General features: G+C 40.0%; 1 protein-coding gene across 1 annotated transcript; it reads right to left on the bottom strand.

Moving 5' to 3' along the window:
* Nucleotides 1-318: 318 nt before the first annotated feature.
* LOC133073763 (fas apoptotic inhibitory molecule 1) lies at nt 319-15,539 on the bottom strand. The gene is made up of 5 exons (XM_061167698.1): nt 15,518-15,539; nt 10,139-10,271; nt 9,554-9,782; nt 5,653-5,702; nt 319-784 (listed from the first exon to the last, which is right to left on the bottom strand). Exons 2-5 carry the CDS (start codon nt 10,247-10,249, stop codon nt 635-637), a joined length of 540 nt encoding a protein of 179 aa, XP_061023681.1. The 5' UTR covers nt 10,250-10,271; nt 15,518-15,539; the 3' UTR covers nt 319-634.

The following is a 15,539-nucleotide window of genomic DNA, read 5'->3' as shown; positions in this document are numbered from 1 at the left end:
GGCTTTGTCCTTGGAGTATCTGGGTGAGAACAAAGGCTCAGTTTTACTCCACTTGACAAGCACCAGGTGTCTGGCCCAGAGACCCACTGTCTCCTGCCTCAAACCCCTGCTCTGTAGTCTGTGCTCCATGAGAGAAGCCACTGCAATGAGAAGCCTGTGCACCGCAATGAAGAGTAGCCCCTGCTCATCACAACTAGAGAAAGCCCACACACAGCAATGAAGACACAGTGCGGCCAAAAAATAAAAACAAAAAAAAAGTTTAAAGTGAATACATTGGTTAGAAATCCATATATACAAAGACATCCATTTCAAGAAAGACAAATCAAGTAGCACTGATGTTATTTTATAGTGTTTATTATAGTAAAAGTTGCTCCTGTAAAACATTAGCGATTTTTTAGTCCATATCTTATTTTCCATTTGACTTTAAAACATTTTATATTATTTACAAAATAGATTGCAATTTTTATGATACATATTTTTTTCCTGATGCTTAAAACACTAGTTTCAAGTAACTATAAAATAAAAACAAGGTGACTAGCTGTACTGAAAAGTACATACTAAGCATATTTAATTACCACAGTAATTTAAAAGTCCTGATCTTTACTTCTTAAGATTAAAATTCATTAACATGAAGTCATTTCAGAATCTCCGGGATTTCTCTGTTATCCACAATGAGACTATGAATAATCCCTTCTTTCCGCTTGCCGCTACTAACAGCCTTTATGTAACAGTCATGATTCCCAATATTGAAGTGAGTTTCGGTCCCATCATCTACAAATTCACCCTAGGCAAACAAAAGAAGGAGGAATTAAGTGTTCCAGAAACATTTATATTTGTCCAGAGCGTTAACATCACTGAGAAAGGGAGACATAATGAAGTACATGTTTCCTCAATGGTAAGCTTTGCAAGATTAGAAGCTTGTTTTTAGGTCTCGGTTATAAATTGAAAGTCTTTTATTTGTACCACTGTAGTCTTTAAGAATCTTAAGTTTCAGAGAAAAAAAAGAAGTATACCTTGTGGCTATGTGTCCATAACATATACTATACAGAAAATATAGACTATTTACAAAAGTGAAAATGATAGGAAATTTGTGATTCCTTCTATACAAAGAATGGTTTACATGCATTGCTTTATGGCATCCTCACAATAACCTGATTGGAATATAATTATTATCCATATTCTATACATGAGAACACAGGCACACAGTGATTACATAACTTGCTGAAGACCCCAATCAGTGAGAGATGGAGTGTTGTTCACCACTCAGAAAATCGGATTCCTCAGGCTACAAGGTGGCTTATAATAAATACATAATATAAATAACATTAAAACCTAACACTACTGTAAGAAGAGGTGGCAAGAATACACAGAAGAACTATACAAAAAAGATCTTCATGATGCAGATAACCATGATGGTGTGATAACTCACCTAGAGCCAGACATCCTGGAATGTGAAGTCAAGTGGGCCTTTTGAAGCATCACTACAAACAAAGCTAGTGGAGGTGATGGAATTCCAGTTGAGCTATTTCAAATCATACAAGCTGATGCTGTAAAAGGGCTGCACTCGATATCCCAGCAAATTTTGAAAACTCAGCAGTGGCCATTGGACTGGAAAAGGTCAGTTTTCATTCCAATCCCAAAGAAAGGCAATGCCAAAAAATGTTCAAACTACCACAAAAATTTCTCTCATCTTGAACGCTAGCAAAGTAATGCTCAAAATTCTCCAAGTAAGGCTTCAACAGTATGTGAACCATTGACTTCCAGATATTCAAGCTGGATTTAGAAAACCCAGAGGAGCCGGAGATCAAATTGCCAACATCCACTGGATTATCGAAAAAGCAAGAGAGTTCCAGAAAAACAGCTACTTCTGCTTTATTGACTATGCCAAAGCCTTTGGCTATGTGGATCACAACAAACTATGGAAAATTCTGAAAGAGACTGGAATACTGGACCACCTGACATGCTTCTTGAGAAATCTGTATGCAGGTCAGGAAGCAACAGTTAGAACTGTACATGGAACAACAGACTGGTTCAAAATAGGGAAAGGAGTCCATCAAGGTTGTATATTGTTGCCCTGCTTATTTAACATATATGCAGGGTACATCATGTGAAATGCTGGGGTAGATCAAGCACAAGCTGGAATCAAGATTGCTGGGAGAAATATCAATAACCTCAGAAATGCAGATGACACTACATTTATGGCAGAAAGTGAAGAAGAACTAAAGAGCCTCTTGATGAAAGTGAAAAAGAAGAGTGAAAAAGTTGGCTTAAAACCCAACATTCAGAAAATTAAGATCATGGCATCGCATCACTTCATGGCAAATACATGGGGAAACAATGGAAACAGTGAGAGACTTTATTTTCTTGGGTTCAAAAATAATCACTGCAGATGGTGACTGCAGCCATGAAATTAAAAGACACTTGCTCCTTGAAAGAAAAGCTATGAGCAACCTAGACAGCATATTAAAAAGCAGAGACATTACTTTGCCAACAAAGGTCCGTCTGGTCAAGGCTATGTTTTTTCCAGTGGTCATGTATGGATGTGAGAGTTGGATTATAAAGAAAGCTGAGTACTGAAGAATTGATGCTTTTGAACTGTGGTGTTGGAGTAGACTCTTGAGAGTCCCTTGGACTGCAAGGAAATCCAACCAGTCAATCCTAAAAGAGATCAGTCCTGAATATTCATTGGACGGACTGATGCTGAAGCTGAAACTCCAACACTTTGGCCACCTGATGTGAAGAACTGAGTCACTGGAAAAGACCATGATGCTGGGAAAGATTGAAAGTGGGAAGAGAAGGGGATGACAGAGGATGAGATGGTTGGATGGCATCACTGACTCGATGGTCATGAGTTTGAATAAACTCTAGGAGTTGGTGATGGATAGGGAAGCCTGCGTGCTGCAGTCCATGGGGTCACAAAGAGTTCAACACAATTGAGCGACTGAACTGAACTGAACTGAGTCTAAACTTGCTGTATATGGTACAACAGCCCCTGGCCACAGGTGGCAATTGAGCATGAAATGTGGTGAGTCTGAAATGAGATACACTATTAAAGGGGAAAAAAATACACTGGAGGGGTTTCTCTGGTGGCTCAGTGGTAAAGACTCTGCCTGACAATGCAAGACACTCAAGTTCAATCGCTTACCCAGGAAGATCCCACATGCCAGAGAAACTTAGCTGGATTTAAAAAAAAGAAAAGAAAAAATATACTGGATTTGGAAGACTTAGTATGAAACAAAGAATCGTTAAAAAAAAAAAACTCATTGAAAACTTTATATATTTATTACATTTTAAATAATAATATTTTTGATACAGTGACTTAAATTTTTATTAAGATGATCTTCACCATAAGACTTTCAAAATGTGGTTACTAGAAAAGTTATACATGAAGCTCATATCTGTGGCTTACACTATATTTCTACTGAACAGCACTGATTTAGAGTGAAAAGATAGGGGCCAAATAGCACAGAAAAGTAAGGAAGAGCATGAGGTTTAGAGGATAAAAATGAATTATGCCAAGAAGCAAAAGAAGCACTATCAGACGTACAACTTGGCTGAGCTTCCTGGCAGCCAAAGCAGACAGAGCAAGGCCCCGTTGCTAACATTATCTAGCCAAAGAAAGCACAGGAGGCATCAGAGAGGGAAGCTTTTTCTTGGCTCTGGGAAGAATCTGGCCAACTGGGATGTGTACTGACCACCACAAGGACTGGGGGTAGGGTGCTGATCCTGGAGTCCAGGGTATTCTTTTAGCCCTTTTCACACTGAGCTTTGAAAAAAGGCTTTAGGGCATACTTCTGTAAAAATCAATTTAGAGAGGAGAGCAAGGGTTGAGTACTACAATCCTTGTAAGTTGCTTCTTGGCAATTTGACAGATACATAATCTGGTCATGATGCTTTGAAATGAAAAGGAAATGGAGAAAATAAGCTGCAGCTCACAGGCAGCGAGAGCAGGTGTGCATAGTGCTGGGAAGGCTGCCCGGCACAGAGCTGCCAAAACTACCTTGCCAAGTAGGCTGCAGTTACGAGGAGGAGACAACTGGGTGAGAGAGTTATTGTCCAGACACTTGTGGCTTCTTGTCAGTTAGGAACAAGGACATTGTGGATGGATATTATTTCAACTTCTTGCTTATTTACAACCACATTCTTGAAACAATGCTACTTCTGCACGGGAGAATTCCTGGAGGGTTGGAGGGAATGTGACCCCAAACTGCTGACTCTCCATCTAGAAATTTCCGTGGTAGGACAGAAAGAACAGAAAGGACCACCAGGTATGGCATCAGGCACGAGAGCAGGTACCCAATCCATGTTAATGGTCACTGAATCTGGTCCAAAACAGGCCCTAAAATACTGAAGGGCTCACTAAGCCTCTCTGCATAAAAGTCTCAATGGGTAGATGGAACCCGGACGATGGCTCAAATGCTGAGGTTCAATTTTGAGTGAACCCTGGTTGCATGTCCCTTCAAGAATTAATATCAGGATTAAGAAACAGAAACACATTAATCTTTGTAACTTTTGATTTCTGGCTTGTGCACTTCCTTAGAAGCAGTTGCAAGGCCCACCCAGCAGTTTCTAGCTTGTCTACTGAATAAATTCATCCCAGGCCTTCCCTTCAAGGACATCTCCTCACCCTCCCAAACCTACAACAGAGGAAGGTAATAGCAGCAACCACAATAGGTAGCTAGCTACAGTATGCCCGGCAAAGAGAGCTTCTCATGCTTTTCATCATCTCTAGCTCTGGTGTCACAACTGAAGTCAGCACGAAAGGGGACACCCAGGATGGTACGTGCTACTTGCCACCTGATCCCATAACACGTGGATATTTCCCCCCAGTCATTCCAGCTCCTAGGCCCACACTCCCTGTGTCCAGGACCGTCTCCTCTGCTTCACTTCCTCCTTCTGCTGTGCACACCACTGTTATTTCCTACCTACTTGAAATTCACTTCTATACTCATCCCACCACAGCCATAACAGTGCAAGGCAGCAAAAGTCCAACACACTAGGGTTTTCTCAGCTACAACGAGCAGGGCAGCCTTTCAGCACTGCTAGTCTACAAATCCCACTTGTCTTCTGGGGTTTGTGACAGTGCCCTTTCCTGTTTGCCTTTGTCTCACCTGACATGTGTGCTTCGTTTCTTTTTCACAACCTTTACTTTGAGAAAGTACCATCTGTTTTGCGTGTATGGTGTAAAGTTTTCCTATTCAGAGTGTGACCATGGGCCAGCAACTTGGGCATCACCTGAGGACATGTCAGAATATGCATTTTAACAAGATCCAAGATGATTCTGTGCATGCAAATTTGAGAAACAGTAGTATAAAGCACCACTTAAACAAGGATAACACAGGAGGATGCAACCTTTGGGGAGGAAGTTTTTAAATGTGGGTTAGATCTTTTAAGGATAGAGGATGGTCCAGGAGAGGACAAGCAGGGTCCGAGGCTAGTACCAGTCACAAGATGAGTTGTTTCCACACTCTCACTACCCCAGGCAGTGACCAAAAAAGGGCTTCAGATTCTGGAGACAGGATTACTTCATCTCTTTTTTGTTTATAATCAAAAGGACCTTCATTAATTATAAAAATCTGCATAGTTAGGAAACACAGCAACGTTTCACTGGTCACTCATGAAATGGTGACAGTAATCAAATGATCAACTTACCGCTGTCTCCATTTTTTTGCCATTGCACCATACATCCATAGTGTCTTTCTCTGTAAAAGTAACCGATTAGAAAAAAATTATAACCTGCAATTTAAAGATAAATTTAACTCTTTATTATTTTAAGAAAAGTTTGATACACTATATTTTAAAAACTCCATTAACTTTTCATGGCTTTGAAATTCTTCCAAATGTGAAGAAACTGTGTTTTTTTGTTCCCAGACAAAATCAAAATGAAACCAATCTTTTAAGACAAAATCATGATATAATATACACTGATGAAGATTTGTTAAAGAAAATCTATAAAGGAGGATACAGACAAATGAATGTAAGGAGAGACTTTCCATATGAGAATATCCTTTTTTTTTTTTCATATCATCTGAAATGTTTTAATTAAATTTCTAAGGTCTGGTAAAGAATGCTCAAACTACTGCACAATTGCACTCATCTCACACACTAGTAAAGTAATGCTCAAAATTCTTCAAGCCAGGCTTCAGCAATACGTGAACCGTGAACTTCCAGATGTTCAAGCTGGTTTTAGAAAACGCAGAGGAACCAGAGATCAAATTGCCAACATCTGCTGGATCATTGAAAAAGCAAGAGAGTTCCAGAAAAACATCTATTTCTGCTTTATCGACTGTGCCAAAGCCTTTGACTGTGTGGATCACAACAAACTGTGGAAAATTCTGAAAGAGATTGGAATACCAGATGACCTGACCTGCCTCTTGAGAAATCTGTATGCAGGTCAGGAAATAACAGTTAGAACTGGACATAGAGCAACAGACTGGTTCCAAATAGGAAAAGGAGTCTGTCAAGGGTCTATATTGTCACCCTGCTTATTTAACTTATATGCAGAGTACATCATGAGAAATGCTGGGCTGGAGAAAGCACAAGCTGGAATCAAGATTGCCAGGAGAAATATCAGTAAACTCAGATATGCAGATGACACCACCCTTATGGCAGAAAGTGAAGAAATAAAGAGCCTGCTGACGAAAGTGAAAGAAGAAAGTGAAAAAGTTTGCTTAAAACTCAACATTCCGAAAACTAAGATCATGGCATCTGGTCCCATCACTTCATGGCAAATAGATGGGGAAACAGTGGAAACGGTGGCTGACTTTATTTTTCTGGGCTCCAAAATCACTGCAGATGGTGACTGCAGCCATGAAATTAAAAGACACTTTCTCCTTGGAAGGAAAGTTATGACCAACCTAGATGGCATATTAAAAAGCAGAGACATCACTTTGTCAGCAAAGGTCTGTCTAGTCAAGGCCATGGTTTTTCCAGTGGTCATGTATGGATGTGAGAGTTGGACTATAAGAAAAGCTGAGCACCGAAAAATTGATGCTTTTGAACTGCGGTGCTGGAGAAGACTCTTGAGAGTCCCTTGGACTGCAAGGAGATCCAACCAGTCCATCCTAAAGCAGATCAGTCCTGGGTGTTCACTGATAGGACTGATGTTGAAGCTGAACCTCCAATACTTTGGCCACTTGATGCGAAGACCTGACTCACTGGAAAAGACCCTGATGCTGGGAAAGATTGAGGGCAGGAGGAGAAGGGGACAACGGAAGATGAGATGGTTGGATGGTAACACTGACTCAATGTACATGGGTTGGGAGGACTCTGGGAGCTGGTGATGGACAGGGAGGCCTGGCGTGCTGTGGTTCATGGGGTCGCAAAGACTCAGGCACGACTGAGCGACTGAACTGAACTGAACTGAAGGTCTGGTATTGAATCAAAGAAGGGTTTACACACTCCCAGGATTACAATATGTTTCCATTTAGGATATCAATATATTTTAGCAAATTACAGAGTGCTTTGGGCTTTTAACAACCTACATATTAAAAAAAAACCCTACATATTTCAAGTAATATAATATTTAAACTTATCCCTTTTTCGTTTTTGTTTTTTGGATTGTAGCCAATATTGCTTTCCTTTTTCAGGTTCTTTTCCCTTATAGGTTATTACAAAATACTGAATAGAGTTCCTTGATCTATACAATAGGTCCTTGTTGGTTATCTGTTTTAAATATGCAATGTGTGTCTGTTAATCCCAAATTCCTAATTTATCCTTCTCCAAATTTTCTTTAACATCAGAAACTAGATGATTCTCCCTGCCTCTCATACTGACCCACCTGGATGATGGCACAAAGAGACCACAGAAAAGGCTGCATAGGGTTCATATAAACAGACAGAAATTTAGTCTTAAATTTCATACTGAAGAGTACAATAATCTCTATTCATTTTGTTATGATTTCACTTTGGGGAAAAGTTATTGATTCATAAGAAAAAATATAGGTATAGTATTTGATGGACTGTGCTGAGTACAGTGCTGACACAATAGAGCAAAATGCTGCCATGATACACGTGGGCATTAGCTAAGTGGCCACAGCTCACTCCAGTGAAAGTGAAAGTCGCTGAGTACTGTCCAACTCTTTGTGACCCCACGGACTATACCATGGAATTCTCTAGGCCAGAATACTGGAGTGGGTAGCCTTTCCCTTCTCCAGGGGATCTTCCCAACCCAGGGATCGAACCCAGGTGTCCTGCGTTGCTGGCAGATTCTTTACCAGCTGAGCCACAAGGTAAGCCCAAGAATGCTGGAGTGGGTAGCCTATCCCTTCTCCAATGGATCTTCCTGACCTGGGAATCAAACCGGCATCTCCTGCATTATAAGTGGATTCTTTACCAACTGAGCTATATGTGTGCCATGTGCACAGACATACGTGCATTTTGGGGAGGATCCCCAGAACCACTTGTGAATGTCAGGGTTCCCAGGAGTGTCAGGAGAGACGACTATACTCATCAAGCAGCCAGAAGACAAGCTTTGGTTGTTATAACAAAGACTAGAGAGAGGCAGGACCTGTGTGTTTACAAGGAGTCTAGGGGTCAAAGGCTGCCTGGGGGTCAAGGATGAGGTGCCTTGACTCTGACAAGCCATCTACTCCAGGAACAGGGTCTTTTCTTCCTGCACCTCGAGATAGCAGCCTCACTTGGAGAGTGGAGAAAGGACTTGGAGCTGGGCTAGAGGCACAGAGAGAAAGGCAGAGGGCCCAGGAGATATGGGAGTGGCCACCCAGTGGCAGTCTGAATGGGAAGAATCTACGGCAACAGTTGTGGGAAACCCAGCTCACATGGCACGATCGGAGCCCACAGTGCTCAAATAAACCATAATGGAGGTGATAGTTGGAATTTTATTTAGTTGGCCTCCTGAACATGTACACATACTCAGATTTTCTGTAATAGTTGCACGTACTCAGATTTTCTGTAATAGCTGGTATTAACATTCCTCTGAAGAACATTGCTAATCAGAAGCCATAAAAGAAAAAGGGAGCAACTCTGACTACATGAAAGTAAAAAAGATTTCTGCATGATTAAAATATCCCCCCCCACACACATAAGCAAAGTCATACAATATGACAAATAGAAAAATATCTGAAGCTCACAGCACTCAGAACTCACAGCACTAAGTTCTGTTACAGCGCTTAGTAACAGAAAGACTCCTAGCAATCAAGGAGAATAAAGACCAACAACCCAAAAGAAAACAGGTCACAGGAAACACATAGGCATTATCAGAAACGAAACACAAAAGGACCTTACATATGAAAAGAGGATCAACCTCACTCAATTTTGAAAAAAGGCAAATTTTAAAAAATGCTGAAATATCATTTTTCGTCTAAAAATAAAGCAGCTCATGAGCCACTACATTTCTAAACACATCACTGTAAAACTTTGCAAAATAAAAATGAGCCCCCAAAAGCTTCCAGACAGAAAACAATACTAACTAATGAGATTCAGACTGGTGTAAGCTTCTCATTCAAAACCATGGACGATAGAAGAGACTGGAAAAAGGCTTTCAAAAATTCTGAGGAAAAAAAAGAAACTCTGCAGAAATGGCTTTCACTTACCTAACACAACTCTAAAGTCCTCACTATCCAAATGTAATACCCAAGTACTGGTGGTTTTTGATCTGTTCTCCATATACTTCTTGAGACTCTTCCCATTAATTTCCAGAGTATATTCATAAGCAAAAGCACGGACGGGATCAATACTTATGGTTGCTTTGGTCTTTGCGGCTCCAACGCAGAAGGTTTCTTTGCCTACCAGTTTGAACATCCATTCTTTTCTTATCTCTTCCTAAGTAATAAAATAAGAAAGTTAAAAACATACAAATGGGAGAAAATTAAATGTTTAACTTTGGAAATAATATAATTAAAGAGAATAAATGGCAGTGCTATTTAGATGTGATTTTACTACCTCATGATACAAAGATTTTAGAAAATAAAGGCATTTTAAAGTTAAATATTAGATGCTATAGTCTATGAATCCCACAACTATTATTAGTCTGCTTTGTATGGCAAAATGATAAAAGCCAATATATAAAGATATAACCACTGTAAGGGAAAAGCATTGTATTCACATAGGAAGAATATACATTAGCAAAATCAAGCTTCTCTGTACACTATATTTCACAAAGTAACATTTTTTCCTACCTTCCCATCTACATACACCACTCGCTTGCCTGATGTAGTCCCATGTTCAAATTCAATTTTATGAACTCCATCACTTAAAGCAACTTCCCAAACAGCTACAAGATCTGTCATTTTTTCTAGGCTGTAAGGAGGGCTAAGGGAATAAAATCAAGCAATTATAATAGGCAAAAACAGTAACAGAATAACCAATTAATCCTTCCAAGATGAAAATATCAGATCTTGAAAAGCCCTAAAATTACAAAATATTAAAGTGATATAAGCTAAGAAAGCCTACTTACAATACATGTAACTATTATCACCCTGTTACGCATTCTTCTTTTAAGATGAAATTACTATCTATGGGTATACAGTCAGATAATTCCAAAGTCACCTTAACAGTAATAGGATTAAGAATCAATCAGTTTATCCAGGACAGTATTTTAAGCTTGGCCACAGAAAGGTCAGTAAAAAGTTTCTACTCCTCCCTCCTGTCATTTAAAAAGCACAGGATTTAATTTTGTTTTTATCTTTTTAGCTCCTATCACTCTAAAGCAAGAATTCTTAAAACCTTTTATACTTGAACCAATAACTAGGGATTCATTTAAAAAAAAAAAAGGTTCTAATGTAAAAATACTAAGACTAAAAAAAAAAAAATACTAAGACTGAGAAAAAAGTCATGGAAGAAATGTTCCATAATAGATATAAAAATGTTATGGAAGACAGTAATCTTGTCATTATTACAGGAAATTTTTTTTTTTACAGGAAATCTTATTAAAAATATAAAGGATTCTGTTTTGTGACATTTCTGGTACAACTTAAACATGTATTTTATATTAATGTCTTAATATAAAATATATCATATACAATGCATATATAACATATAAGTAATATTTTTATACTGATACAGAGTTTTAGCTTTGAGAGAAGTAATATTACAGCAGTAATGTTCATAACTAACAGTTATTCAGTACTTACTGTGTGCCAATCACTGTTCTAAGAGCTTTACACACATTAACTCAAAGAATCCTCACCATGAGGTGGGTACTATTATTCCACCATTTACAGATGAGACTCAGAGAGGCTAAAGGCTTGTCTAAGGTCACAATGACAGTAAGTGGCAGATGGGATGTAATTTTAGGAGTCTGGTCCCAGAGTCTATTCTCTTAACCACATCCTCCTCTTCATTCACTCTAATCTCCTTTGTAGGCTCTAAACCAGAAACAGTAAATAGGTTTCATATCATTTTGGAAGTGATTGCCAAGAATTTTGTGCTGAGAGGGATTTGCAGACCTCACATCCAGGTTTTATGGGAAAAGATGCCACATGAGTGGTGGCCACCTCCATGCCAGGTGTTCATCACCCTTGCTGGAAATCACAGAGAAGCAAAACTATGCATTCTGCAGTATTATAAAATGTGTTCTCCAAAAAAGTAGCCTGGATACTCTTCCTGAATGATTAAAGCCCATCTTTAAAGCTTCATAACCCAGTTTTATCACAATGCAAGACATTTACCTTTCGTCATCTTCAAAGATAGGACTGTCATCTCCAGATGCCATGGTTGGCAAAACAGTCTTTAATCCAATTAGGAGCCAGGAAAGAAAAAAGCAGAAGTGCAGCAAGGAAAGATTGAGAGCAACAAAGATGACAAGTGCAAAGAGTTTTTCTAACTTTGCAATCCATTTCTTAAAATGCATGCAGTTTCTGATGAAACAGCTTTTACATACAATAGAACTGGAATCTCTAATTGTCAGGAAAAGAAATTAAATCATGCAAGTCACCCAGTCAAATTTTTCCCTGTTATGGATTTATAATTTCCTAAAACTAAGAGAATAAACTCTAGTTTATTTCAAGTATCATACCACGTCAGAGTTGCAAGAGATGTAGAGGTCCTCTGGGTCCCTTGCTTCTCAAATTGAGAAGAAGCCCCAAGGGTATGAGGCAGTAGGTCAGAGAATACAGAAAACCCCAGGATAAACAGAATGCATCCTCTGGAGGCAGCCATGTTACATGGTAGTAACAAATTTAAAATTCAATCTTCATATTAAAATTTAGAAAGCTGTATTATGGTACAATACATAATTTAAAAAAATTTTTAAAGATAACTTCAAAGAAATGTTAAGCGTGCAGGAAGCAGCCAGGGATGTGCCAGTTTGCTTTCTAAGAGCAAACTTAATTTTGCCCACTTACTCAAACCCAATTAATTTACTAGTGCCAATAATGAATTCACAAAAGTTATATGGTTTGCTCAGGTCACCAGAAGAGTCCAAGCCAAATCCACAGTCCAGAACACCTCTGTAATGAACTAAACAGTATCTGGGCTATAATGCTAAAAATCAGAAGCAAATGTAATACTCACATGCATAGAAAACCATCCACATTTGAAGATTTAGGATTAACAACTGTACCCCTGTCAAACCTATTGAATAATAAATTCAACTATTTTTTTTGCTTCCAAGACCTACTCTAGTCTTTTCCATATAGATGTCCAAGGGTGCTCTCTCCTTGTAAAAATGGGAGATTGCCAATCTTTTTTTTGTCTGGAAATAACCAAATATGACAAATTGCTTTTTAAAAGATATTAAAGACGACCTTGGCACCCATAAAAGCAACCCAACAGGCAAACAAAAGCTAAATATTTTAGAATAAAAACTAAAGATTCAAAATACATTGTACCTAAAATAAATCCCTTTTTGTAATTAGCACCTTATATATTTGTAGATTTTTCTAGTCTTAAAAATACCTCTTAGGATATCTCCTACGAAAGTGGAGGGTATCCTAGAACTATCAAAGCAAAAACACAGAGCAATAGAGTAAGCTAAATAGCATAATATAACATAGGATACGTATCTTTCATAAATCAGAGTAGAGTTTGGGATATCACTCAGATTTTGCTCTACAACTTTTAGACTCTAGAAAGTTCAGTAATTCAACAAACTTGAAAAGAAGTGCCCAATTTTTCACTTTAAGGAATTTCAAATATTACCACACTAAGACAAGGTTTAGTGCCATCTTAATTATATTTCATATAAAGCATAAAAGGCAACACAACAAATTAGAAGAGAGGTTAGAAATCAACGTCACATAAAATATTCTCTCTACTATCAACATTCATTCATACATTCAACATTTACTTAGGGAGTATCAGTTGAAGGTGTTGAAAATCTTTTGGAAATAGTGGTGATGGCTGTACATCATAAATGAACTTTATGTTCATTTAAGTCACTGAACTGGACATTTTTAAATGGCAATTTTTATGTCCTATATATTGATCACAACTTTTAAAAATTAATACTGTTATACACACACAAAAAAACCCACTGAATTGTATCCTTTAGATGGGTGAATTGTATGGCATATGAATTATATCTCAACAAACTTATTACAAAAAAACAACCCGGGTGTCCTGCCCGTAGTGTTTCTTGGAATATGATTTCCCTTATGACCAAGAGATGATCACAGCTGTACATGTCCCAGGTTTCTACCTTACTCATTTGAATAATAAATTACCTGTCACACAATTGCCTAAGCTATTGTCATATTCTAAATTCATGTCATAATTCTAAATTCATCTGCCAAGCTAGCTGTCATCAGTCACTCATATGCCAGGCACTAAGCTCAGAGTGAGAGACTCTGTAGAGACAAAAGATGATTACAGCACAGCCATGGGACTGTCCTTGGAAAGGGAAGCAGTAAAGAACAGAACAGGGCTACCCAGGTGGCTCAGAGGTAAAGAATCTGTCTGCCAAAGCAGGAGACAGGGGTGCAGGGGGGTGTGGGGGGATGTGGGTGGGGGTGGTGCTGTTCGATAAATCCCCAGGTCAGGAAGATTACCTGGAGGAGGAAATGGCAACCCACTCCAGTATTCTTGCCTGGAAAATCCTTGGACAGAGAAGCCTGGCGGGCTAAGTCTCAAAATTGAGTCAGACACGACTCAGGGACTAAACAACAACAAAGAACCAGAAAAGGTCCCCAGAGAAAGAATCCTGCCAAATGGGTGGGAAGACCAGGGAAGCCTATGCTTTAAAACTTGAGATAAAGGAATTCATCCATTGTCATTTTAAACTTATACATACATTTAATTATCAGGACCATGAGATCAAACTGGAAAATGATCATTACAAAGAAAAATTCCCTCTATTTCAGCACACAGGTTTTAAAATTAAGTAAAAAGGATGGAAAAACAAATTCCATTTATTTTCACTGATAAGGATAATGTCACTTATTTGAAAGTTTACATGTCTTCACGGCAAGTTTCTTGAGTCTCTAGAGACACATCCCTCAGCATAATCATTTAAAATCCCTCTCCTAGCAACTCAACATCCATGCTTCAGAGTACGACTTTAAAACGTTTCCACTATTTATCTAATCCCAGCCTGAATTTTGCTTTAACTTAGATTTAATCGTACTGGGGACTGTAATGCTTTATCCAAGCCAAGCCTAAGTCGGTTTTAAAAATTACTAAGGTATTCAGTTTCTTTTCAGCAAAGCTCTAGGTAAGGCCAGCTATTGCACAAGGCACGTCAAACTTAACGAAGGATCAGCACTGGGACCTCCAGCAAAGTCTGTCAGTTAGCTCTCTGAGCCAGGTGTTCCCAAATGTGAGGCACAAAAAAACGCGAATAACTTTTCCAAGGAGCATTTTGCAATGGGTATCGCAAGCCTCTCTACACAATAAAAAAACCAGAGGGAAGAGTGCTCAACGAATCGTTTTTGGTGAAAACCACCCGTATGTTCACCATCGTGGAGATAATCCGTGGAGTGAATCACAGTCCTGTCACTCAGCAAGCGTCCAGCCCTGGTGAGGCGCGGAAAACCTGGCACCAAAGCACCCGCTCGCGGCCAATAAAAAGGATGGAGACAAACATCAGCGCGCGCAGACGCGTGGGATGTGTTGGTAAGACAAAGAAGCCAGGCTGCAGCACTTTGTGATCCAGGCTCTGCAAAAATCCAGCCGGCTCATTTTTGCAGGGAAAAGGGGACTGGAAGGAAAGACACCTTAATGCTAACCCGGTGCTCCCCGGCAGCGAAGGTTCGGCTCCTGCGCTTCCTGCCCTGTGACGTCGGCTCCACTTTTCCGACTGCGACAAATAATGAATTTATAGTCGGGCAGAGGCCGGAGCCGCGGGTTCCAGGGCCTGGCCGGGCAGGAGCAAACCGCAGCCCGCCAGCGGCCGGGTCTCTGCGAGACGCCCGGAGCGCCCTCCCCACCTCCCGCGCGGGCCTAGGCCTCGCCGCGGGGTCGCAGCGCCGCCAGGACACCGCCCACTGCCCAGCACGCCCGCCGCCGGCGTCGCCGCAGCCCGGAGATGGCGGCCGCCCGCACGGCGGCGGGGGCGCCCGGCGCTGCGCGCAGGGGCTTCCGGGCCGGCCGGGCCGCCCCACCTGGGCCGCGAGGCTCACCTGGGCGCCGGGGGGCTCTGGG

The sequence above is a fragment of the Dama dama genome, chromosome 19 (genome assembly GCF_033118175.1).
Source record: "Dama dama isolate Ldn47 chromosome 19, ASM3311817v1, whole genome shotgun sequence".
NCBI classification, from domain to species: domain Eukaryota; kingdom Metazoa; phylum Chordata; class Mammalia; order Artiodactyla; family Cervidae; genus Dama; species Dama dama.
The sequence above is the reverse complement of the archived record's forward strand: the minus strand, read 5'-3'. Positions and strand labels throughout refer to the sequence as shown.